Genomic DNA, 23405 nt, shown 5'->3' on the forward strand with positions numbered 1-23405 from the left:
TTGGCGACCGCTGTCGCCGGGTGAATCGCATACCGAGCTCTCACGTTACCGGACAAACGAGAAACGATATCGACGTCGCGCCAGTGAAAGCAAGTCGCACGCTTCCATCGCGCCGACGAAACCCGTGCTCCCACAGCCACTGAAAGGGGTACCTATCTGCGCTAAGAGCCGTGAAACGGTTAGAACAACAAACGCAAAGTAGTTTCGGCACGTTTTTTTTCAACAGTTTCGTCGCGACGCACACGCGTCCAGTACTCCCACGCGTCGGGGGCGTTGCTGAAACCGAGGCGAACGAGGAAACGCGACACGGACGGTCGGTTCACGTTGCGGCAACCTCTGTGCGGACGACTGATCGGTGGTCTCCCAGCGAGTCGAGTTTCCCGTCGAGTTTCCCGTCGAGTTTCCCGTCGAGTTTCCCGCGCTTCTCCTTGTTCAGCACGGCGACCAAGGCGCCGAACGAAAGAACAACGCCGACCAGGCTGCACCATTGAAACCCGGCTTCGATGGCGTTCACGAGATAGTGTCCTCGGTACAACACTCGCTGCAGGGACTCGGGCAGCTCCTCGACTTCGGAGTCCGTCCAGATTAACGGTAAAATGGCGCCGTCTTTCAAGCGGTCCAAAAACGGTATCGGCGACGCCTTGCGCACCTCCACGTTCATCTGCATCTTGATTCTGGCTGCCAGTGTCACGCCTAATGTCTGAAATCGTTGAATGTCCTTTGAAAATCCGGAACACGTAGAATTGTCGCGCGAGAACCGGGAAAGAACCGGGAAACAAAGAGACAGAACGAGAAGATCGGACCAGTACCTGATGGAGATGAATGTAACTCTCGCCGTGTTTGCGTGCAGGATTTAAACCGTCGATGTCCTCGAACAGCGACTTGTCGGCCGAGTAAAAGTGGGGGTACGACATCATTATCGGGGCGCCGAATTTGCAGGCGGAAACGTTGAACGTCCCCATCGGCGGGCATCTTCTGGTAGCGGAGTCGGCCGACTCCTTCGAGCAGTAGCAGGAGTTCTCGTCGTTGGTCGAAAAAATGTCGGTCGGTAAATTGTACCTACGGGGATAGGGCGAGTCATTGATTCGAAAAACCTGGGCTCGACGCACTTCTGCAAACTGTTCAACCACTCGGAATGACGTCTCCCACGCGTGACCGCGATCTCGAGCTAGTTTCGGAGACTCCGTTCGACGATGTAACGTTATTGCAAATCGAATCTATTGTTTTATCGAAGATTATTCTCGAGCATTGCGCGAATCAAATGGAAACCGACGGTTCACGCAGTGGTTGAACCGAAGATACATCGAGTAGACCTGGATTCGGTTCTTCGTAATCGTTCGGTATGATCTTTACTGTTTCGAGAACCGAAGACGATCTTCAAGTCTTCGTGAAGTATAAGTCGGAGATTTATTTCGATTGGAGGAACAATGAAGGAGTCTCACCTGAAGGTAGGAATGCCGTTCGAAGAGTCGCGGCGGTCGTATCGAAAGGGCAGTTGTCGGCAGACGTCTTTCGCGTAGACTCGGAGCTCGGTGTCGCGGGGTTGGTCGATCCAGTGCGGTGGGAACATGCTTCCATCGCTGCCGTACACGGCGTCGCACCTCTCGTCTCCCCAGATCTTGCGATCCCGCATACCGTTCACTCGCTCGATCAGCCCGATGTTCCGCAGATCGTTCATCCCCGTGTACACCGTGATACGGTCGTCGTTCACGCCGTTTCTCTGAAACCAACGTGCGCGGACCGATTACGAGAGTTTTCCTAGACCTTGATCTATCCGAGACTTCCGGGATCGATAAATTGACAGATAAGTGCATGTCGCTAGTAAGCAGTTTCGAATTTTGATGCGTGCTTCGTTCGGTTTCACCGTCGCACGACGATTATGCGCGAGTGATGCGAACATGCTGGAACGGTTTCTGTTTTAACCGGATTTTCATTCCCATCGCAACGAACACGTTCGCTTTCATGAGAATTTTGTGCTTTCTATATATTACTTATTGTTTCGTAACAATGACGAATCTCCGGACGCATCCGTTGCCAGCGTACAGTACGCGGTTTCATTCGTACTTTCAATTCATTTCGCTTTACGTCCAGACGCATTTAGAGTATAACGGAGATACCCGCGTCGGCGATCATACACGCTTTCCTAACCACGGGTATATTCGCAATTGGCGGCGAATGGGTTAACGGCTACTTAGAATAATTAGGTAAGTAGGTAGGCGTATCCTGCGTTGTCGGCGAATTGGCATTCGAAAGGAATGCGTGTGTAATTGGTCGGAGCGGAACGCCTGTTCTCGCATGCGTTTTTAATACTAATGTGCTATTCGTCGGTGCAATCGCACGATAATTAATCAACGCCGTAAACAAAACACGGCGGGAGACTCCTCTTGCCGCTGGTCTCTCTCGGCAGCGAAACCTCCGGCAATGCAGAATCCCCGATAACGAAATAGTGTGCAATCATCCAGATAGAAAGGTAAATAGACAAGTGGATAGTTGAATGAATGGTAGGATGAATGGTTCGATGATTGGACAACTATACGAACAGACAAAGAATGAAAAAAAAAATGGACGAGAAGTTGAACGTTTCGACAGCAAGTATACTGTGATGTCGACAGCAGTAACGAAGTAATGTGCAATCATCTAGATAGAAAGGGAAATAGACAACCGGATAGTTGAATGAATGGTAGTAATATTGGACAACTATACGGACAGACAGACAAAGAATGAAACAAAAAAAATCGACGAAAAGTTGAACGTTTCGACAGTATACGTACGAATGCGAGAAGCCCAAACTTCTCGAAGGGGACGTGGTGTCTGAACGAAGCTAACGGTTTCATCGTGTTGAACAGCTTGTCCTCGTAGCCCCAGAGTAATTCGCCTACGGGCAGCTCTAGGAAGGGTTTCGCGTGCAGACTCGACAGGAGTATGGCTATACCGATCCCCACGGCGAACGGCAGGTTCCTAGAGTAAGCCAGCGTAGACATGAGCAGCACATTGGGCACGACGACGACCTGATCCTCGGACACCCCGGAGATCCATTCGAAGCTCCGTTTCTCCTGATAGGTGATCGTCCCGTTCTCGTGGAGCCGCGGATTCACTCGATTCAGCGTCTCCCGGTAGACGAGGGGGCCGACTTCCTGAACGCGAAGCTTGTCGGCGTGGCCGCTCTCGAACTCCCTCAGATTCGTGTAATTGAAGACGTGCACGCGGAACACGAGGCCGACCGGCGGTCGCTGCCACAGCAGGAACGAGGGGGTGCCGTTCCGCAGCTCCAGGTTCGACAGAATCGCGTCCCGAAACACACTGGTGCACCAAAACGCGACGAACGTGACGAGGCTGGCGACAGACGCCAGCCCGTACAGCCACAGCAGCCGTCTCTTCCTGGTCCCGTTGAAGCATCTCCGCATCGCCCGCAGCCAGCTCTTCGTTTCCATCGTCCGGCGAGGCGCGGGGCCGATCGCGAACTTCCGACACCCTTCGAGCCTCGGTTGCAAGGGATGGATCGGCTCCGGCAGCACTCTCGTCTTCGATCGTTCGCGGTGCACGCGCTCCTTCGTTTCCACGTTTCTCCGTTTCCTCGTCTCTGACCGTGTCCACGAACCGACCGGTACGTTCAAATCATCCAATCATCAAATCATTCAATCATCGTTCGCGAACGCGCGACGCTCGACTCCGGTCCGATCGCTTGCCCGTCGTTTCGTCGATTTACCGAGGACCGTGGAGTACGTCGACGACGTACAGAGATCTCCCCACCTTTCCTGGATCCATCGATAACCTCGCCGCGCGATGACCCTAGTTCGCTACCAAACTTAGGACACTCTCGGAATCGTCTCGTCAGCCGGGGATCGCGGACTTCTCGTCGCGAGAAATCCTGCGTCGATCCCCTTCCTCTTAACGTTACTTTATCCGATGTTATCAGAGATTTCTCGAATTCGAGTTGAAACTCGACGTTTCAACGGAGTTCACCGGTTTCTTTCGCTGCATCGACCCGCGCACCTGAAAGATACGTCTACCTATTTCCGGCTTCGAACGCTGGACGGTCTGGAGAGGCTGTATCGTTCGCAGACGCAAAAATCGGTTGAATGATCGATATTGGACGGTTTATCGCGGCGAGACGCGTCGCGCCTCGTTTCTCTTTCATGCGACGTTTCATTTGCTTCCAACGAAGCGGAACATTCTCGAGAGTGTGCGTGGATGCGCCGCGTGGGAAGCTGCAGCGCGGGAAAGGAGCGTCGCGATGCGCTCCGCTGTCGTCGATTCGATTTTATCAAGACCGACCGATGTTGTGGCTGGCAGATACCCTTTTCACCCGCCTCTGTACGCGCTGACGCGCCGCGCGTTGTTTGGTGTTCGCTGCTCGCCTTTCACGCGCGAACGTAACGAATCGTACGACAGATACCAGCCGCGGTCGTTACGCTTCTCTTACGGTGCGTTGCGATTGCGCAACGGACCCTATGATGCTCCGTTTGTTTTTTCCCCGTTCGATATCCGTCGATCGACCGGCGTATCGCTCTTGCCTCGCGCTTCGCCGTTTCTCCGACTTATTCTCATGCGGATTTCAAATTTAAATGAATTCTACCTCTGACATTTTTCAGGTTTAACCGGATTCCAGGAATCTGTTTTGGTTTTATTTCATTCTTCGGTTCTACTGTCATTTTCTAACGAAACGTGTTCGCTTTGTACGTTCCGCGAGCGTTTCAAATCGCAATCGAATCGATGCTCGCAGGTTACCGATCGAGAATCTCGAGACACTAGCCACTGTACTTTGTTTTTCGAAGATTGCATCTATAAAGTTAAGGTCTTGAAATTTTCAGAGAAAACTTGAATGTTTTACAAGGTAAATTTCCTTCTAAGAATATATTCCTTAAATTCATTATCAGAATTTGTAGAGAACGTAAGCGAAAGTCTGACGAACTGCATGGCACTGAAATTTTCCATATAAGTCCCTTTCAGATAGAGTTTGCGAGAATTCTTTGCGATTGCCTTTTTATTTCATCACTCCGATACTGCATTTTTGAAATCATTTTTCATCAGCCACGGAGGCTCAGACGATGTTACTCTATCCTATCTCTCGTCGGTAACTTGATATCCGATGATCTGAAATACCGATCGTGTGGAAAAAGTAGTTTTTATACGTTCTCTATGAACTACAGTATTTTACAAACAAATTCGTAATTTTCATAGAGTCGCTCAGAAATCACCGCAGTTAACTCCACAGAAACAGAAATTGAGAAAATTCGTGTTTTGAATTAGAAGCTCAGTGAAATCATGTAATAAAAAGAATATTATTTATTTCACTGAAATTTCAAGTAAAATCTCAAATTGATTAACGTAATGCAGCGTGACACATGGTTTGAGGATTTTATTTACAAATCCGATCGTCTACAGCTCAGTACAAGAACAATTTAACACATTTCGTCGAGATTCTTCTTTCGTTTCAATATGGCGGAACTCTTAGCAGGGTAACACCAAGTTTTCCTTGAATCGTCTCTGAATTTTCAACGTTTCGACTCTTTCAGCGAGCCAGCTTGGTCTCTCGTCGTTCTCGCGCTCCTCTCGCGAGGACTGGCCTGATGACTGCCATGATTCGGGCTTCTCTCCGGACAGGAGCTCTTCTGCTTCGACTTTTGCCTGCTCTTCCCGCTCAACGTTCGTTTCGCGATCTCTTCGATGAATCTTTGATCTCTCTCGTTTATCTCCGCCCCGAAGCTGTTCCTCTGCTGCTCGTCTTGACACTTGTAACTGGAAATCGAAGGAAATTACTCGGAGAATCATGGGAAATTTTGGTCGACATGCATCAATCGACAAACTTCGTTGACACTCATCATCGTAAACCACACTGTAACGTATAACTACCTTTTTCACTATTTCTGTCTTATATTTCAATAAACAATACTATTTTAACAGTTCCTCGAACAGCTTGAGCAGTTTTTACAGATTCTAGAATTCTTTTATTCGAAGTTTTTCCTCTACAGAATAATCATAATCAATCCTTTATACGATTTATTAGAATTTCTTTCACTATCTCTCGAGAAACCGTCGTCAGAATTTAAACGCTCGAAAAATCACTCTGGAACGGGCGAATTTCACTCGTCCGGTAGTTCCGACGTTAAATTACACACGTAAAGAACCGTTTAATTGCTCCAGTAGCAAAATTCGAGGAACCTCGGGAAGCGGAGTTAGTTTAGAGGTCCGTGAACGCTTCGTGTCTAGCTCTCGCGTCTCGTTGCACGAAATTTGAACGGACATTCTTGGCGTAACATTACGCCGGGCGTTCCGTTAATGAAACGACTAAAATGCGACGAGCATAGCCCATTTTCGGGCAAAAAATGGGAAGCTCCGCTGCGATCCGGCGATCCCTCTTTTCCCTCATACTTGGGAAGCTTCGCGGGAACCCCGTCGAGACTCTTAACGAACAAGAGTCTTGATTTATCTAATTATCCGCTCTAATAGGTCCTCCCTGCGCGTCCAATTCTCCCCTCTTTCCCGGCTTTGTCGCCTTTCGCCGGAAAGTGCTTCAAATGCGCCGTCAGTTCGGAAATAAAGATTAATCATCGAGCATTTAACACGTGAAATCCTGCGGAAATCACCGGTCACCTAATGGAATTACTGCAATTCGCTTAATTAAACGATTATTATTTGGAAGCTTCTATATTGCGAACAATGCAATTTAATACGGTGATCTTTTGCAAGATAGATATGCAACAATGATAACACAGCGCAATTTATCCTTTGCACACCACAAATTTTGGTTTTGGAATGCCGCAGAAATCACCGGTGACCAAATGGAATTACTACAATTCGCTTAATTAAACGACTATTATTTGGAAGCTTCTATATTGCAAACAGTGCAACTTAATACGATGATCTGCAAGATAAACACGCAACAATGATACCACAGCTCAATTTATCCTTTGCACTCGATAAATGTTCACAGTATATGCCATTTTCTAACGAAATATGAACGGTATTTCAAAGCTAACAGAAATTTTAACAGCAAAATTTCTTATTGAATATCTAATTTTGCAATTCTGCTGCGTCGAATGGCAACTGAAAGTCTCTTCTCTAGGGAAAAGAGTTCAATAATACAACACAATTAAACCTATATTTTACACCCTCGAAATTCAGAGTCTGCGGTTTGTTAGCTTTGTTATTAGTAATTTTAAATAAGCGGGGAACTTTTTTGAACGATCTAATTAAAGAATTTAGAACGTCGTCGCAGCGAATTTTCCCTTGGCCCATTGTTCCCTCGGGAGATACGGGACAAAAGAAGGATCTCCGGCGACCTTCGTGTAAAACGAACCTGCCTGCATTGTTTCGCTCGCGCGTAAACTGTATAGATCTAATTATCGATTACAAAGAAAGTTTTTAACCGTGGAGCTCCGGAAAAATCGGGCACACGGTTGCTGGGGATATCCTCCGCCGGATTTAATTCCTCTGTCGCGAGTGGTACACGGAATCAGAGTTTTTTCGTCGGAATTACACGGAACGATTAACCCCTTCCCCTGTGACGTTACGTCAGACTCGCGATGAAAATTTTCCATCAAACTCGGCTGATCTAAATGTTACTTATTTGTCAATTTTATATCAATCACATATTACTCGCGTATTATAAAACTTCGACCTTAAGAGTAAACATGGATACAGAGTAATCATCGAATTCTTATCTATTCAATTAATAATAATAATATTCAATTATTAATAATTTCATTATCAATCAATCGATAACTCAACGTTGTAAAATATAAACATAGTTACGACATCGTTTAATATAATTTATAAAAGTCTTTAATTCTTAGCTAAATTTAAACTTCGTTAAATTCTTTTGAATTCAAATTGAATATTACTCTTCTGTTATTAATTGTACTTTAGAGCAAACGATCTAGGACGTCCCTAGAATTCTCTCTTTGTTCAATGAATTATTAACCCTTTGAACTCTGTAGGCTCCAATATTGCACCAGTTAGAATATCAAATATTTTAATGAATCAAAGAAACTAGCCTACTATACATAGTTTTATATAGTTTTATATAGTTTTATATTGTATTTCACCTTTTTAATACGAATCAATACACAGTCATGTCTTTAGAAAAGCAATTCACGCAATCAATTTGGAACGCTGTAGCGGGTAGTTCTATCGATTGTTCAGATATGAGTCACAGGGCAAGAGGTTAATTACGTCGTCTGGTTCTTTTACCTGTGCTGGCTGTTGTACAGCTTCGTTATTAGCTTCTTCAAGTACAGGTTGTCCTTTTGCAGCGACTTCAATTCCGATTCCTTCTCCTGCAACGAAACGCAGACCCCTTTGAGCCCCAGTGTTTCTTTCAAAGCGAAAAAACGGTTCGCGTACGCAAATAGAGATCGCAGGGAATTCACTGCACCGTTTTTCCCCCCGTTCTCGCCGTTCGACGAGGGCAACTCGAAAACATCGTTCCGATTAAAGGTCTCGGACTCGAACACCGTTAATCGCCTTGTCGTCCGCAGTCGTTCAGAAGTTTCTCTTACGGGGAACTAGTCGCAGTTACTAGGATCATTTCCCCTCCGTCGGTTTTGCTACCTCGGACGTTACTTTGTCGCGATCGAAATTGGAATTACAAAGAAATCTTGTTACAATCTTGCTTTTGTTACAATTATTTATCGTTAATAACGAAGGTAATATGTAGTACTTATTCTTTAACACTAGAACTACCGAGCATTTAATACGATTAATATGCGATTCCCATGAAAACTGTGACAATAGATTATTTTCAGTTCCTTCAGACATTCATTATAGTACTCAAATGAAACTATTTTCAAAATCATTTCGAAGAATCAATGCTTATTTAGCAATCAATAATTGCTAAATAAAAAAATCGAAACATTTTGACTGGTACGGTAGTTCTAGTGTTAAAACTAGTAATTAACTTTCGCTTCGTTTTTTACCGAAAAGGGAGAGTTCCGTTCCAGATTTCAACGTCGAAGATTTAATAGCGGAGAACCGTTTCTTCGTTGATCGGCGAAAATAATTACGAACGATGTCCCGTGGGGACATTTTATTTGCTCGTATTTACCGTCAGAGTTTTCGTCGCAGATTGCAGCTCTTCGTGACGCGTCTCGGACAGGTGGCGGGCTGTGATCGTCTCCGTGGTTAATCGAGTTAATTGTTGCCTGTAATTTTGCTCGCGTTCCATCGCTTTGTCCCACGCCTCCTCTCTGGCAATTATAGTGTCACGGAGGGTTTGCATGTCCTTCTCCAACACTTCCAATTCCGATCTGGCCGAGGGAAATTGGAAAGAGCAACGAAACGGAAGAAAGGAGCTTTAACACTGGAATTACTACTGACAAAAATGATTACTGATCAAGAATTCGCTTGAATTCGAATAAAATATTATTCTGTCGTTAATTGTTGTATTGTAGGGTAAACGTAGACATAGAATATGCATAGGATTTTTTTCCGGTAAATTATTATTGATAAAGGTGCGACGATCACAGGTGAAAAGTAAATCATAGGGCAAGGGGTTAATAGACAAAAAGCAAAAATTACTCGAATTGCTCTAAATTACTTAGAAAACGGTATAACTGCAGTAAATGAAAAAATAGGGTTAATCTAGGTTTTCAGAATGTTTGAATACTTGGTGATGGTGACGGTAGGGGGTAGTTTCTCGCAGCTCTCCAATTTCCTCTGGCATCCGGTGCACACCGCCCAAATTTGCACGCCCCGGTCGAGTTTCGAGATAATATTCGTCGTGGATGTTCCGTTCGCTTCGACGCTCCGCGTGTTCTTGTTCTGGAATTAGCGAAATTTCATTGTTGGCCTCGAGTTAATCATGCAACAAGTTTTCTGGACCAACTTGCTCCGCGGCTTCCCTCGTCTCCAGCAGTCGAAGCTTCTCCATATCGAGTTCCGCGCTTAGAGACGACAGCCTCTCCTCGAGGCACTTCGTTTCCCTGCGTTCTGCGTCTATTCTGTCGGGAGAATATTTAATCGTAGCAAATTGATAGACTTCGCGTGGGCAACGTTTAATCATCGGTCGCCTGCAAAAGGACTGGAAATTTTAAACGCTCGACGCTTTATTTCTTCGATGTTTGATAATTCTCGATTTTAATTCTTGTAACAAATGATGTTAATCATTGTTAATAATCCAGGAAAGAAGTGACATCATTGGTTCTCATTTTATTTCATTCGTTTTTGAGCTATAGTCGAAATATTCAGAATTCAAGCTTGAATTGAAGAGTCTTAATGTATGTCCTTTATTGTCTCTAATGTATCCCTCATTATTATTATTATATATTCTATAACGCTGCTTATTTCACAACTGACAAATGATACGTTAAGTACTACCAAGAATATTTCTTTAGGTTTCCCAGAAAGATTAATAGCACACTCGACAACCCTTATCGATTTCAGTTATCCCTGAGAAATGATCCTCCCAGTATACCTTGCTAAAGGTTAAGTGACTCGCTTATTAATCAAGATTGATTATTGTTGGTACGTTAATACTCACCGAGACAAGAGGGCTTTGTTCTCGGCGACCAGAGTTTGATTACGCGTTTGCATCACGACATTGCTATCCTCGAGGAATTTCAGTTTCGCTTGCATCTTCTCGACCAGGGGATCCACGGATCTCGCTGGTTCCTGTCTGAATACCGTGGCTCTTTCCGCTTCCATTCGCGAGTCGAAGAATGCTGGATCTCCTCTCGCTGCTCGGTTTCAATTTCATTCATTAATTAACCCTCGATTAGCAACGCGCCCCATGAAAGCTTTGTCGAGAATCTCATTTCTCGACGACCTCGCCGCGATTTACAGTTCGTATTGCAAAATTAAATGAAGATTTGTCTAAAGCGTCGATTGTAAATTGAAGTAAGGACTACAGTGAGTGTCTCAGAATTTTTTCAGATTTTTATGACGTTCACAAAAATGTAAAATCGAGGTAGAGCATGAAAGGTCTGTCGAGAATCTCATTTCTCGATGACCTCGACGCGATTTGCAGTTCGTATTGCAAAATTAAATGAAGATTTGTCTAAAGCGTCGATTGTAAATTGAAGTAAGGACTACAGTGAGTGTCTCAGAATTTTTTCAGATTTTTATGACGCTCACAAAAGTGAAAAATCGAGCCAGACCATGAAAGGTCCACGATGCCAATGAATTTCAGTTTTGAAAGAAACAAAGTCATTTCTGACGATCCCCGTCGATGTTACTGACAGTTGTCACGATAGAATAAAAATCAACGGAACACTAGAGCTTCGATTTACCTGCTGCAGAGGTGTCGAAGTTGTTTGCTTGCTGTTCTAGCGGCCTCCATCCGGCGCAGTATCCTGAAATTCAAAGTACACGGAACGTAACTTGGTACCGTGAATCCTGATCGACTTAACTCTTGGAAATGCTACTTAATAATTAACTTGTTGGCCGGGGAAGACAAGCCGAGCGGCTGGTCGTTAATACTGGATGAGGTTTACCAGTGTTTTTCATAGTTTGTCTTCCAGTTACATAAGAAACTTTAAGTTTAAATTAAATTTAACCCGTTCTCTTTCTTGAAAATTGTAGCTTCGAAACCGGAGTATTACCAAATAATGATTAATTACTTCCTTTGCACTCTAGGAATTTTCTACTAAAAATACCCAACACACTTTCTGATGAAATATAGTCACTAGCTTCACGAGAGATCGTATACAAATTACAGAAAGAAGCTATTTTATTATAATATTTCACATATTAATGCATCACACGAAACTTAACCCTTTGCGGACGATGACTCTTTAAAGTACACAAAGCTAGCAACATAAGAAGATAAATTATACATCGAATGCTTAAACAGTAGAAATAAAGGAAACTATACTGTTCTCTTGCTATTCGAGTAATTAAATCATTCGTTTGCTTAGTATTCCAAATATGAATATCTCTTAACATCGAATATACCCGATAATTTTTTTGCAAATCGAGTGAGAGGAGTCTTCGCAGTGCAATCGGTTAAAGAATTCAATATCCGTCGAATCGACGGGTAAATGCAGCGTTAATCAGCGAGGATAAGCGGGATATTTGCATAGACTCACCGGCTCGATAAGCATCCGCCGGTCGAGTGATCGGCGAACGAGGGAGGTGCGCGCAACGATTGTATTGGCCCTCGTAATGGCACCTTTCCCTCGAAGGGTTCGAGGATTGATGGTGCACGCACGACATCCTGCGATCCTGGAACCTATTTCTTCGGCTGCGCGTCGACGTCCTCTCGCGCCGTTAATCCGGGGACATCGATCTTAGCAACGAACCCGGGATCAACAGGTCCTCCACGACCTGGGCCAGCAGAGATTATTCCTCGCTCGACACTCACATAATATCGGCGTTGCTCTCGATACGAAGCAACGAGAACTGTCTCTCCGTCTCTCTGAAATTATCTCGCATTGTCCTAGAATCGATCTTCGTCTCTCTTCTGTCCAACGCGACTATCGGTTTGATTACGCGTCACCTGAATTCGGGTGACGCCATTTTCAACGTGACTTATTTTTTGAGATAAACAAACAAAACAAACACAGTTTCTCTTTACGGGGTTAATATCTCAGCGATCCACATCATCGCCAACTGATTCTATCAACAATATTTTATCCGCGTGACTCTAACCCTCAGGATTCCGGGGGACATTCATCTCCGTTAGCTCCGAGAGGCATTCCGCGAGGATCCGTCCGGCCGAAAATGGGGATTTCCGCGCGGAAATAAAAGCCGTCGGGGAATGCGGGGGCTGGATTAGAATTAATTCCGGGTGTCCGTTGACGGATCGCCCCGGCCGGCGGCGTTCCGGTAAATAAGCGGCGATGAAATGCCCGAAATGATCGTTCCTCGGAGGCGTCCGACTTTCCGCGCCGGCTGCCGTTGCATTTTACGGCCGGGCGGCGTGGCCCGTAAAAGGGGACGGCGCGCGAGAGGAACGCGGCGAAATTGTATTCCGTATCGCCGGCGAAATGAACGCGCGCCGTTCTTTCCGCATGATTCGACGTGTGCGTGCCCTCCACCTTGCGAACGATCTCATAAGCCACCGAACGCGCGTCAACCCCTTGGCGTACAATGACGAGCAATAAAGGTTTTTAGACTAATTTGACGACAATCAATGTTGTTCGTTATTCACGGAGTATTCAGACATTTGGAGAAGAAACGTTTAATCTCTGCAAACGAATATTCAGAAATGAAACGATCAATTTAGGAAAGTAACAGCCTCTACGAACGAATATTTCGAAAGTCAGGGAAGAAACGTTTAACCCTTTGTCGTACAATGACGAGTGAGACTAATGATGAAGATTTTTAGATCATTTTTAGATAATGATCATTTGATTTCGCGCTTTCCATAAATGGTGCGATGCAAGTCGTACAGACTAATGAATTTTCTGATTGATTTCAAAATTACTAATCTTAGGGAACAACGAACGCATCAGAAAGAAGTGACGACGCTTGATCACTTTCCCCAGTTCGCTTCGCGAGTTTTGCGAGTGTCTTGGTATTTATAAACGGCCCGCGAACGCGTCGGCATCCTCAAAGAGATTAAAAATGCGTGCAGCCTCGCGTGAAGTTGCTGAGTTAGGGGATGCCGCGGATCCGCAATTTCATTTATTTTGTCTAAAATGAATGTCTGCGACAGCCGCGGAGTATCTCGAATGTTTCCAATGCTCGTATCTCGTGACGCGAGAACTGATCGAAACGATTTCGACATCGTACCGAGCTTAAGAAATCATTGAGAGCGTCGACAACTATTTCTAACGCCGTTTATCTTCGCTAACGAAAGAATAAATAATACTACACGGAATATTACAAATTCTCGTGGAAGTTAACGCGTTGAAAACCACCGAAGCAGTCGGGCGGTCCGAGGAAACGGAAGAGAAAGCGCGAAGAGCCGCGTTTCGTCGGGAATTAACACACAAACTGTGTGCTGATTACGTCGGGGGTGCGGGAGCCGGGACGCAATTACCCGCCGCGCGACAGACAAACGCGGTAATTGAACGTTAGCCCTGATTGTGGAGGAGCGGCGGTCTTTCTTGCCGCGATTAGCTCCAATGAAACGCCAAATCGTCCTATAAATTGATTTAACCCCGCTCTTTCGGGAATTCGAGGGTGTCCGCCGGTATTCCGGCCCGCCGTGTTCCCGACGCTGTTCGTAATCCCGCTAGGATGTCGACGGGTAAAAAATTTTCGCGAAAATCATTGGCCATCGCTGATGAAAAGTGCTGGACATACGGGATTTATGGAACGGCTAACGAACCTTAATTCTCTTTCATGTTTCGGGTGTAAAATCTCTTCGAAACCTACTGGGTGTCCTGCTGAAACGTCTTCTGCGACGATGTTACGAATTACTTTTGTGCGATGTAAATGATGTGAAATGATCGTAGCGAGGAATTGACTTTTATTTCATAAGTTTGCTTCTATAGTCTGCAGAGTTAAGAAAGTCTTGTACCTATGATCGCCTTGTTTCGTTTTAATTCCACTCGAGATGTTTAATGGCTGGTTGTTAATAAGTCGCGTGTCATTTGTGGTTTTTTACTTTTCGTATGCTATTTGCTCGATTGCAGTGAGAACGTTCGAAGGGTCTGTTTCACGCGCGACACCCTGTATCACGCTATAACGTTCTACAGCTGCGCCTGGGAATGAAAAGTTCTCGCGGCGATTTCCAGCTGACAGAGACATATTGTATGCGTCGTGAAGAAGTGGACGTTGTAAATTGAATACACTTTATGGGCCGAATGCCTGCACTTGTCGCGGCCGGCTGTATTTAAATGGATGTCCGCGTTCAAAGGTGATATTTGTACGCGCCGTTCATCAGCGGTGACAACCTTCCGCGCGCGCTTTTCTTAGCAAAAAGACCGAGACGCTGAAAAAGAAGATCGGTGGCAACGATATCGAAATAATCCCTACGAGAAGAACATTCGATGTAGATATTTATCAATTTCATTTTTTAGAAATCACGTACACTTTCCGAAATCTTCGGAAATTTATGACATTAGACCGCGATCCCGATGCCGACAAAATGGCGGACGGACGAACTCGTCAGTTTTTCGATTGAACGTTTGAGAAATCACGAGTATTTCAAGGAAATCTTTATGAAATCTGAACATATTTACGACGCCGACAAGATGGCGGATGAACAGTACTCACCGATTCTTCGATTGCAAAATTTCAGAAATCGCAAATATTTTTAAGAAGCTTATTTTACTAAACCTGACCATATTTACGACGCCGACAAGATGACGGACAGAGAGTACTCATCGATCTTCGATTGGAAGTTTGAGGAACCGCGAATACTTTCAAGGAGCATAGAAATTTTACGAAACTCGGCCGCAGCTTCGACGCCGACAAAATGGCGGACGGGGGTACGACGCGCGACGAGTATTAAAAAGGAAGCGTATTCGCGAGCCATAAGCGGGCCGTTTTCTCTGAATAAAATGCGAAATGGGGAAGAGTCAGAGCCCCCTTGAACCATTTGTCTTCTTCCTGGACTATTTTTCCCCTTACTGAATGCAATAAAACGAGAATACGAGTCCCGTCCCAGTTTCTAGAATCATGTCTCTATAAATTCTTCCGAGGTGGATTTCGGTGCGGGTGAGACCAGGGTGCGGGTATACAGTTTGCATCACGGACGAGTTTATTCGACAGTATGTACAAATTATATCATCTTCACCAGTGAAAATACGAATATCGTAGGGCTACGTGTAATTCTTTCTCTCTCACAATAAATAATAAATAGACGAGTTACGGATACAAGTTTGCCTACTGCTTCCTCCGAACGATTACGCAGCTCCTTTCGTCACGCCCGATAATGGCAATGCTCATTAACATCTTTACAAAACATTATAATCCTACAAGCTATCAAACTAAATTGCTCAAACAACCGAATCAAATCTCATTCGCAAACGCATATTGCTCCGCTGTGATCGTTATTCTCCGCAAATGAAATATCGAGCGGCAAACTTTTAAAGACTGCAACAGGAGGGTCGTTAGAAAGAATCCGCTCCGAAGGTTTCATCAAAAGCTCTCGTGTTAGCGAGAATAAAAGATTCCTTCTCTTCAAGAGACGCTCGCGGCGGGGAAACTTGTAATCGTTTCGAGGTACAAAGACGATTGTTCGCGGGATGCTTCGACTCGCCTCGAGTTGCTAGCGATGCGGCTTGTCCAATCTTCTTCGTCACAATATTACATAATCAAAAACAACCAATCAAACGTTGTGTCTTTCAAAGGTTTCGAGAGAATTTTGATAAATCCATCGATCTCTTAATATTCCCTACAGATTCCTCGTACATTTTATTCAATCTTCGCCGATAAAATTCCGCTGAAAATTTCTTGTTCCCCGAATTTCATTATCGGGACGGTACTCTACTTTCGCTTTGATGTCCGGAACACCTGTCGACGATCGATCGATGGTCTCGGGATCCATGTTAATTAAGATATATCAGCTCCATCGCTAACAGCGCCGGAGACGGCCGATCGTCGCATCCATCGCGCGGCCCGGCGGGCAGACACGTCCGCGACGATCGCAACGGATGGAATACATTAATATATTACACATTTATGGTTACACGTAAGTACTATATACAAGAAGCTGCCGTCCATTCGCTGTGTTATGTATATATGTACATGTATACTTTGAGCGTATTATCCTCCACGGGGGCCGCTGATCGATGGCCGCGCTAATGTCCCTTCCATCCTCGCGGATTCCTGAATTTTTATGAAACGCCTAATGCGCCGTTTCGTTAACGGGGAATTTATTCCGAGCGGCCGCGTTCGCGCTCGATACTTTCGTCGTCCCGATCCTCTTTTCTCGGTTCAGTAACTCCCGCGCCGGCAACGGCGAGGCTGTTCCGCTCGAGTCGCGACAAGACATTCGACGTTCTGGTCTTCGAGAGTTTCGTTTAATGAAGTGCGTTGATGCGGTTTTAACGTCGAGCAATGGAACAAAGAGATCTCTCAGGCAGAAAGAGATCTTTGATCAACGAGAGCTTTCAAGGAGAGAAACTTTCCGTTCAGCTTTTATCTCTTGAACTCTATTTTTACGGCGAAGTACGATGGTTTATTCAAGTTCCGAGTAGAATTTAGGATTCCATGGGAATTCTATTTACGATATAGAATGTATCGAGTGATGTAGAATCACGCTGAATAAGATGGAATTATATCGATCATCGAATGTTGAATTGAAAGAAGAAAGGGAGTAGGTATTCTATTTCTAAGTCTCAGTTTCTTTTATTAGGTAAAAAGGGAGCCGGCCGATACTCGCGCGGCTTTTGTAGAGATTCCGGCTACAACGGCAATAAATAGAACAATTTGTTTGGAAAGACAACATTGGCTGGAAGATGAAAGGCACCCGCAGCGCACGATCGGGCCCAGAATACTGATCACGTAAATGCGGGAATAGAAAACTTATATTATTCACACTTAAAATCGTTCACCCTTAAGTTACGCGTTTCCGACGTCTGCCGCAGCTAAGCTACGGATGCTCGTCAACGCGCTGAAATTCTCTCGAGGGAAATATGTTTCCCAAGTGATCCCGGGAGTTGTCGTTTGGAAACTGGGAACCGTGTAAATACCCGCAGCTTAGTTACACCAGAGAATGGTCGCAGTTCGCGCGACGGTGTCTTCCAGTTCGATCTCGCGCGGTTCTCGGAAATCTTTGGCACAACTGAGCAGGGACGAGTTCTTCTCGCAGCGTTGTAACGTTTCGATGTTTCGGTGGAAGAAGAGAGCGACAGCGTTCGCGGGAATTCCCGACGTCGGTCACCGACGAGCCATGTCGACGACAATTCTATCCGATCGCGATGATCGTCGAGTACGCCGGTGTCTCGAAAGTGAACGAAAGAATAGACTTAACACTAGGCTTACAAAACGCGTCAAATTGACGCATATTAAACCTAGTGTTAAACGAAGAAGAGAGCACATGTGTGTCATCGACGAGCATCGCGATCCATCGAGTCGCGTCACGACTTTCTAACACTTTTCCTCCGATAGAAATACTTCAGTGAGAAGTTTGGCAGTTGGAAAGTTCACCAAGAAACTTAACCCTTTGAACTCTGTAGGCTCCAATTGCACCAGGAATAATGTTAAATATTTTAATGAATCTTAAAGAAATCACCCTAAAATTCTTCGATTTTCCACGCATCCAAATTTTCTACTAAGAAGGAAAATAAAATATTGAAGAAATGTTATATTTCTCATTTTCGCTAATACTATAAAAATTAGTTGCAGCTGCTGATAGATTACAAAACAACCTGGAGTGCTGAAGGTTAATAGTCCAAATATTCACCTCATCGTTCAATAATTCAAGAGCGTACTTCACCAAGAAACTTAACAGTCGAAAAGTTCAGCCCGAAAGATCCAATAATTCCAGAGTTCGCTTCATCAAGGTGAAAGTTCCTCGAACGATCGAGCAAGTGAATCATTCGTTACAATGAAACACAGTTCCGAAAGTCTCAGCCGAAAATACAAATCCAAGTACAAGATCCCGTAAAAGAAGCAAGGAGCTATGAAATAAACCAGAACTTCCGAGCACCGAGTGCCGTATAAAAGTGTCATTATCAAGAAAGAGTCGCTACAAAGTCGTGACGCAACGCGAGTATGGCCGGCAGAGGTTCTTTAACGCTTTGACTGCCACGTAAACCCTCGTCAAAGCTCCGTATACTCGAAACAGTTTTCCTCATTAACCTGAGAAATCAGGATTCTTCTGAATAATTCCTCCGCTATCCACTACTCTGTAAATAACACTATATATTATTTACCAAAATGATCATCGTTTTATTCAGTGAACTATAGTAACTCGATTTGGTTGACCCCCATTCAACGTGTTAACCCTTTGAATTCTAGACTCTACTATTGCACCAGTTATTATGAAATATTTTAATGAATCAAAGAAACTAGGAATTATTCGATTCTCCACACATCCAAATTTTGTACTAAGGAAAATAGAAGACCGAAGAAATGTTATTTCCCATTTCCCTAAGAATACCATAAAAATTGCCGATAAACAAAACAACCTGGAGTTCCAAGGGTCAATCCAAGTCTCCGAAAGACAGTAACGTGGCAGTCAAAGCGTCAACACTTCACCGGCCGCTGTCACGTGCAGTGACTTCTTTTCGCCAGCTCATACAAGAATACATATCGATTTTTAAAACAATTGCTTCGTTCTTCCCAATTTACCAGATCTTTCGTTAAAATCTTTCAAGCAGACGCTTCCATTACTTTGAAACTCCTTTGCTGCCTCTGCGTCATACCCGCGCCAACCTAACGGCGACGCGACAAATGCGGCCGGCGAAGTGTTAAGACGTCGGCGTAACTCGACGCAGCTTCCTCGTCGTTTCTCGCGGTGCATCCGGCAGACGCGCCGGTTTTACACCAGAGACACCATGACCCGTTTCCTGGACGTGGAGTGGAGCACCGCGATGTGGCCGCTCCTCCTCGACGAATGGGCGGTCAAGGATGTGGTGACCGTCGTCCTGGTGCTGCTGTTAGGGCCCCCGGCGCCGAAGCAGTGATGAGGATTCGTCGCGCACCACCCGGACACGCACGAGATCGCCTGCATGCTCCTATCGCATCATCACACATTGCTGTATAACCGGCACCGCTCCAGATGCTATAAACACTTTACCGCCTTTATTTATTGACACCCGATTATAAAGCCCGCTGGGAATCCAATTATAACGTCTCACGACGCGCGCGCTCGCGCGCGTTCCACCGGCGACAGGGTTTCGGGTGTAAAGTTTTTACTGTTATCGCCGTTATTTATCGATATTGTGCTGCCGGGCACAGCTGACTGCCGGACTGTTTAGGGAAGGCCGACTGCCGATTTTTATCGAGTTTCCCCAGGTTTCTTTTATTGCGGCCCACGTGAATTATACTCGTATCCGTTCCGACTGCTGACGATTCTCGCGTTTTTCGTGGATAGAACGGTTATATTCTTGAAATTCGAAGTTAGAGAATTTGGGCGGTGGTGTTTAGTTTCTGAGATAGTTGAGAAGTTGATAATACTGTGATGATGGTTTATACGCGACGAAAATGTATAATGTTTTGAATATTTCTTTTGACTACTCATTGATCGGATACAAGCGAATGAAGCCGGCGTTTAAATGATTCTTAAGCCGCCGGTGCTCAATGTGTTAAGTCAATTTAAAAAAATGTCATAAATATCTCATAAAAATAAATTGAAAGTCTCTAGCGACAAACTTTTCGAGTGCAAAGGGTTCAAATCGGTTACTCAGGGGATGCACCGACGTATCACGGGAAACGAAGACAACGGATACTCACCGCACAGTTTTGCAAAAGGACGTGCTGAAGAGACAGTATATGATCGGGTTGGCAGCGGAGTTCAGAGGCGCCAGGCTCTGAATGAAGCTCGCCACCGCCGTGTTGGTCTGCGTGTTGGGCACGTACCCGTAAACCTGGAGGAGGTCGAACACTATGTACGGGCTCCAGCAAAGAATAAACACTGAAACAGTCGGAGAAGAATGTCGACGATTCGATTTCATGGATCCTCCGTCGCGTTCGTCGAATTCTCGCGCGACGTCGAGAACTTCCCGCGAAACGATGCTCGAGACGTCGTCGATATAAACGGCGCTCCATCGGAACGACGCGGACTCGGTCTTGAGAATTAATTCCTCGAGACAATGACGAAGCGTCGTCGGATTGTCTTTTTACTGTCGTCGACGGGAGTATTCGGAGCTTGCAGATCGGAATTTGTTATGCCGAAGAAATCGTAGGAAGAGATTCTTTATGATTTTAATCGAATTGAATCTCGTACGTTGACGGTGGGAAGTGGAAGAATTTAATTAAAATATTGTGCGTACTTTGCTTCGATATATATGGGTATATAGGGTAGACGAAAGCAAATTAGATCAGATTAGCGAAAAATTTATGGTTGAAACTTGGAACCAATGTTTTTTCATAGATTTCTTAACTTCTTGTCTTACGATCACGTGGTGAATATTTTTAATAAAATTGACTAGATTCGCTTGAATTTAAAGGAAATATTGTTCTGTCATTAACTATTGTATTGTAGGGCAAACGTAGACATAGAATATGCATAGGATTTTTTTCTGGTAAATTGTTACTGACAGAGTTGCGTCGATCACAGATGGAAAGTAAATCGTGAAATATTTATATACAATAGCTTTGCCCCTTAATTAACGTATGCTCCCTCATTAGTTCATTGCAAACAATGTCTACGTTTCATCGGAAAATATCGAACGTTTCTAGCGAAAAGCTTCCGAGTGCAAAGGGTTAAAGTTAGCACAGCGCCGTAAACGACTTTCTCCCAGGTAAATAGCTGCCTGCACGTTATTCTATTTATATTTCTATTAACGCAACGTCAGCAATGAACAGGTCGGATTAACGTCGAAGCCGGTGACCTAAATACCCGAGACAAGGCGCTATAAAGCCGAAGTCGCGTTACTTCAATCTCGAACAAACAACTTTTCCACGAAACGACTGATTGCGCGGGACGTCGGAGGGCGGGGCGGAAGTTTATTATCCCCGGCCCTTGAAGCTTAAGGTGGTCGCTAGCGGATAACCGGAAGCAGTTGAAGTTAACGACGAGTCGGATACGCGTGCGTGGGCTTCTCCAGCGCGAGGGAAGGATCGCCGGCAGACAAACGCTTTACGAGCATCGGTTTCCCTTGTCTGGAAACTTCGGGACCTTACGACGCGACGTTTCCTCCATGCTCGTGGAACCGTCGCGAACTTGTACGCGTCCCTCGTTCGATTATACGCGGACCCTCCGAGTCTCGACTCGAAGCGTTTCGTCGAGAACCGTTCGCTGGCAATGCTAAAAGCCATTCTCGATATTAACCTGCTTCCTCTCGAGCACTCTTATCGGCGTACCGCGAATCTTTCGGTGAAATCGATTTTGCCTCGCGTCACTAGCGAGAAGTTAGTACAACTGACCCTCGATTTACGCGAGAGTCCTCGTGGGTTCGTTTTACGCGAACGAGAATCGTGCGAATAGAGAGAAAACGAAATATTGAAGGGAGAAGCTGGTGTAAGGTTTAGAAATATATTTATTTCGCGTAGCTTAGTAAAAGAAATGATAATAATGAGATTTTGGAGAACAAAAGTATTTTATTCGCTGTTACTGAATTCAGATCGCGTAAATAGAGCCTGTCGGTGCGAGAGAAAACGAAATATTGAAGATAAAAGCTGGTGTAAGTTATAGAGAAGAGGGACTCATGGAGATCAGACCCAAGGGTTGATGGGTTTTTCCGAAGGATGCGTAAGCGAGGATGATTGCGTGGTGGTGAGAGTGAGGTGTGCTTGAGAATTTGTTGCAAGTGTGAGTAAGAAGAATGCTTGTGGGGGAGAGAATTACAAGGAAGTTTATAATTTTCTTGAGTTAGAATAAGTGTCGAGTGAGAATACTTTCGAACGCGAAGGATTGAGCCATTCGTCGAAGTGAAATCTCAGCCGAAGAGTAGAAGTCTCAGCTCAAAGGACGATACCGTTGTCCAATTATTCTCCAGGGAAATGTTTCGCGTGCGCCAAACATTACTGGAACTAATCAGACTCGTCCTTCGACGACCTCGATGCTGGGATTCTATCTTTTTAAGTTCAGCGAGAGAGATTCGCGCTCGGAACGCGTCAGGACCACGATTCAATCGAACCAACTCCCTGCGGTTATTTTTCTTTGACGCCGAGGAAAATTTTCAAATGGATAAGGCATTCGGTGTCGCGGGCAGAAACCGAATCACGTCTTTGATTCGGGTAATGGAAGTATTAATTAGACGTCTGTAACGTCGGGATGACCGTACGACTGCAAGGGAAAGGAAAATCTTGAAGCTGTTCCGCAAAGTGTAAGAGAGAAATTTTATATTGAGAAAGTGGACTGTCCTGTATGAAAAGGTGACGGTGCTTGGCGCGGTAATGTTGTTTTCGAGAGAAACGAATTTTAATGGTGCTGGAATGTTCGATAGAAATCAGTCGACGTGTCTGCCCAAAGCCTTCTGCTTCTACTTGTTCGTTTAGAAATTGACGTATCTGTCTAGATAGTTATCTGTTTATTAATCTATATAGAAATCTATCTATTGGGCTATCTACTTGACTATTTTAAAGTGTATCTATCTGTTCATCTGTTTATAAATTTATCTATTTATCAATATATATGAGAATATATCTATCTGTCTAGAAATCTATCTATTGGGCTATCTACTTGACTATTTAAAAGTGTACTTGTCTATTCATCTGTCTAGAAATTTATCTATTTATCAATCTATATAAAAATATATCTATCTGTCTAGAAATTTATCTATTTATCAATCTATATAAAAATATATCTACCTGTCTAGAAATCTATATATTTATCAATCTATATAAAAATACATCTACCTGTCTAGAAATCTATATATTTATCAATCTATATAAAAATACATCTATCTGTCTAGAAATCTATCTATTTATCAATCTATATAAAAATATATCTACCTGTC

At 44.6% G+C, this 23405-nt stretch overlaps 3 protein-coding genes across 7 annotated transcripts in view; all 3 read right to left on the bottom strand.

Moving 5' to 3' along the window:
- Positions 1-199: 199 nt before the first annotated feature.
- Positions 200-4423, bottom strand: LOC116424437 (scavenger receptor class B member 1). The gene is made up of 4 exons (XM_031970834.2): positions 2772-4423; positions 1443-1720; positions 810-1059; positions 200-700 (listed from the first exon to the last, which is right to left on the bottom strand). The coding sequence occupies exons 1-4, from the start codon at positions 3429-3431 to the stop codon at positions 320-322; spliced, it is 1569 nt and encodes a 522-aa protein (XP_031826694.2). The 5' UTR covers positions 3432-4423; the 3' UTR covers positions 200-319.
- A 771-nt stretch (positions 4424-5194) lies between these two features.
- Positions 5195-12124, bottom strand: LOC116424456 (uncharacterized). The gene is made up of 8 exons (XM_076368084.1): positions 12027-12124; positions 11229-11291; positions 10481-10676; positions 9827-9941; positions 9608-9762; positions 9047-9248; positions 8194-8279; positions 5195-5739 (listed from the first exon to the last, which is right to left on the bottom strand). The coding sequence occupies exons 3-8, from the start codon at positions 10642-10644 to the stop codon at positions 5496-5498; spliced, it is 966 nt and encodes a 321-aa protein (XP_076224199.1). The 5' UTR covers positions 10645-10676; positions 11229-11291; positions 12027-12124; the 3' UTR covers positions 5195-5495.
- A 3445-nt stretch (positions 12125-15569) lies between these two features.
- CCAP-R (Crustacean cardioactive peptide receptor) overlaps positions 15570-23405 on the bottom strand; it is a 79207-nt gene continuing 71371 nt past the window's right edge. For all 5 annotated transcript variants that reach the window (XM_031970882.2, XM_031970884.2, XM_031970881.2 and 2 more), the window contains exons 7-8: positions 20236-20416; positions 15570-19517 (exon numbers count right to left, since the gene is read on the bottom strand). In XM_031970882.2, coding sequence (XP_031826742.2) covers positions 19322-19517; positions 20236-20416 — 377 coding nt within the window. In that variant the 3' untranslated portion in view covers positions 15570-19321. The remainder of the gene's footprint in view (positions 19518-20235; positions 20417-23405) is intronic.

The sequence above is a fragment of the Nomia melanderi genome, chromosome 5 (genome assembly GCF_051020985.1).
Source record: "Nomia melanderi isolate GNS246 chromosome 5, iyNomMela1, whole genome shotgun sequence".
In the NCBI taxonomy this organism is placed as follows: domain Eukaryota; kingdom Metazoa; phylum Arthropoda; class Insecta; order Hymenoptera; family Halictidae; genus Nomia; species Nomia melanderi.

What these genes read in the sequence shown, in the direction of transcription:
- LOC116424437 (XM_031970834.2), bottom strand. Translation starts at nt 3,431, where the DNA reads ATGGAAACGAAGAGCTGGCTGCGGGCGATGCGGAGATGCTTCAACGGG. An exon ending in AGTTTGGGCTTCTCGCATTC is followed by an intron (nt 1,721 to 2,771) that starts GTACGTATACTG and finishes CGTTGGTTTCAG; the next exon opens with AGAAACGGCGTGAACGACGA. An exon ending in GTTACATTCATCTCCATCAG is followed by an intron (nt 701 to 809) that starts GTACTGGTCCGA and finishes CAACGATTTCAG; the next exon opens with ACATTAGGCGTGACACTGGC.
- LOC116424456 (XM_076368084.1), bottom strand. Translation starts at nt 10,644, where the DNA reads ATGGAAGCGGAAAGAGCCACGGTATTCAGACAGGAACCAGCGAGATCC. An exon ending in AACAAAGCCCTCTTGTCTCG is followed by an intron (nt 9,942 to 10,480) that starts GTGAGTATTAAC and finishes TTCTCCCGACAG; the next exon opens with AATAGACGCAGAACGCAGGG. An exon ending in CTGCGACGAAAACTCTGACG is followed by an intron (nt 8,280 to 9,046) that starts GTAAATACGAGC and finishes GTTTCGTTGCAG; the next exon opens with GAGAAGGAATCGGAATTGAA.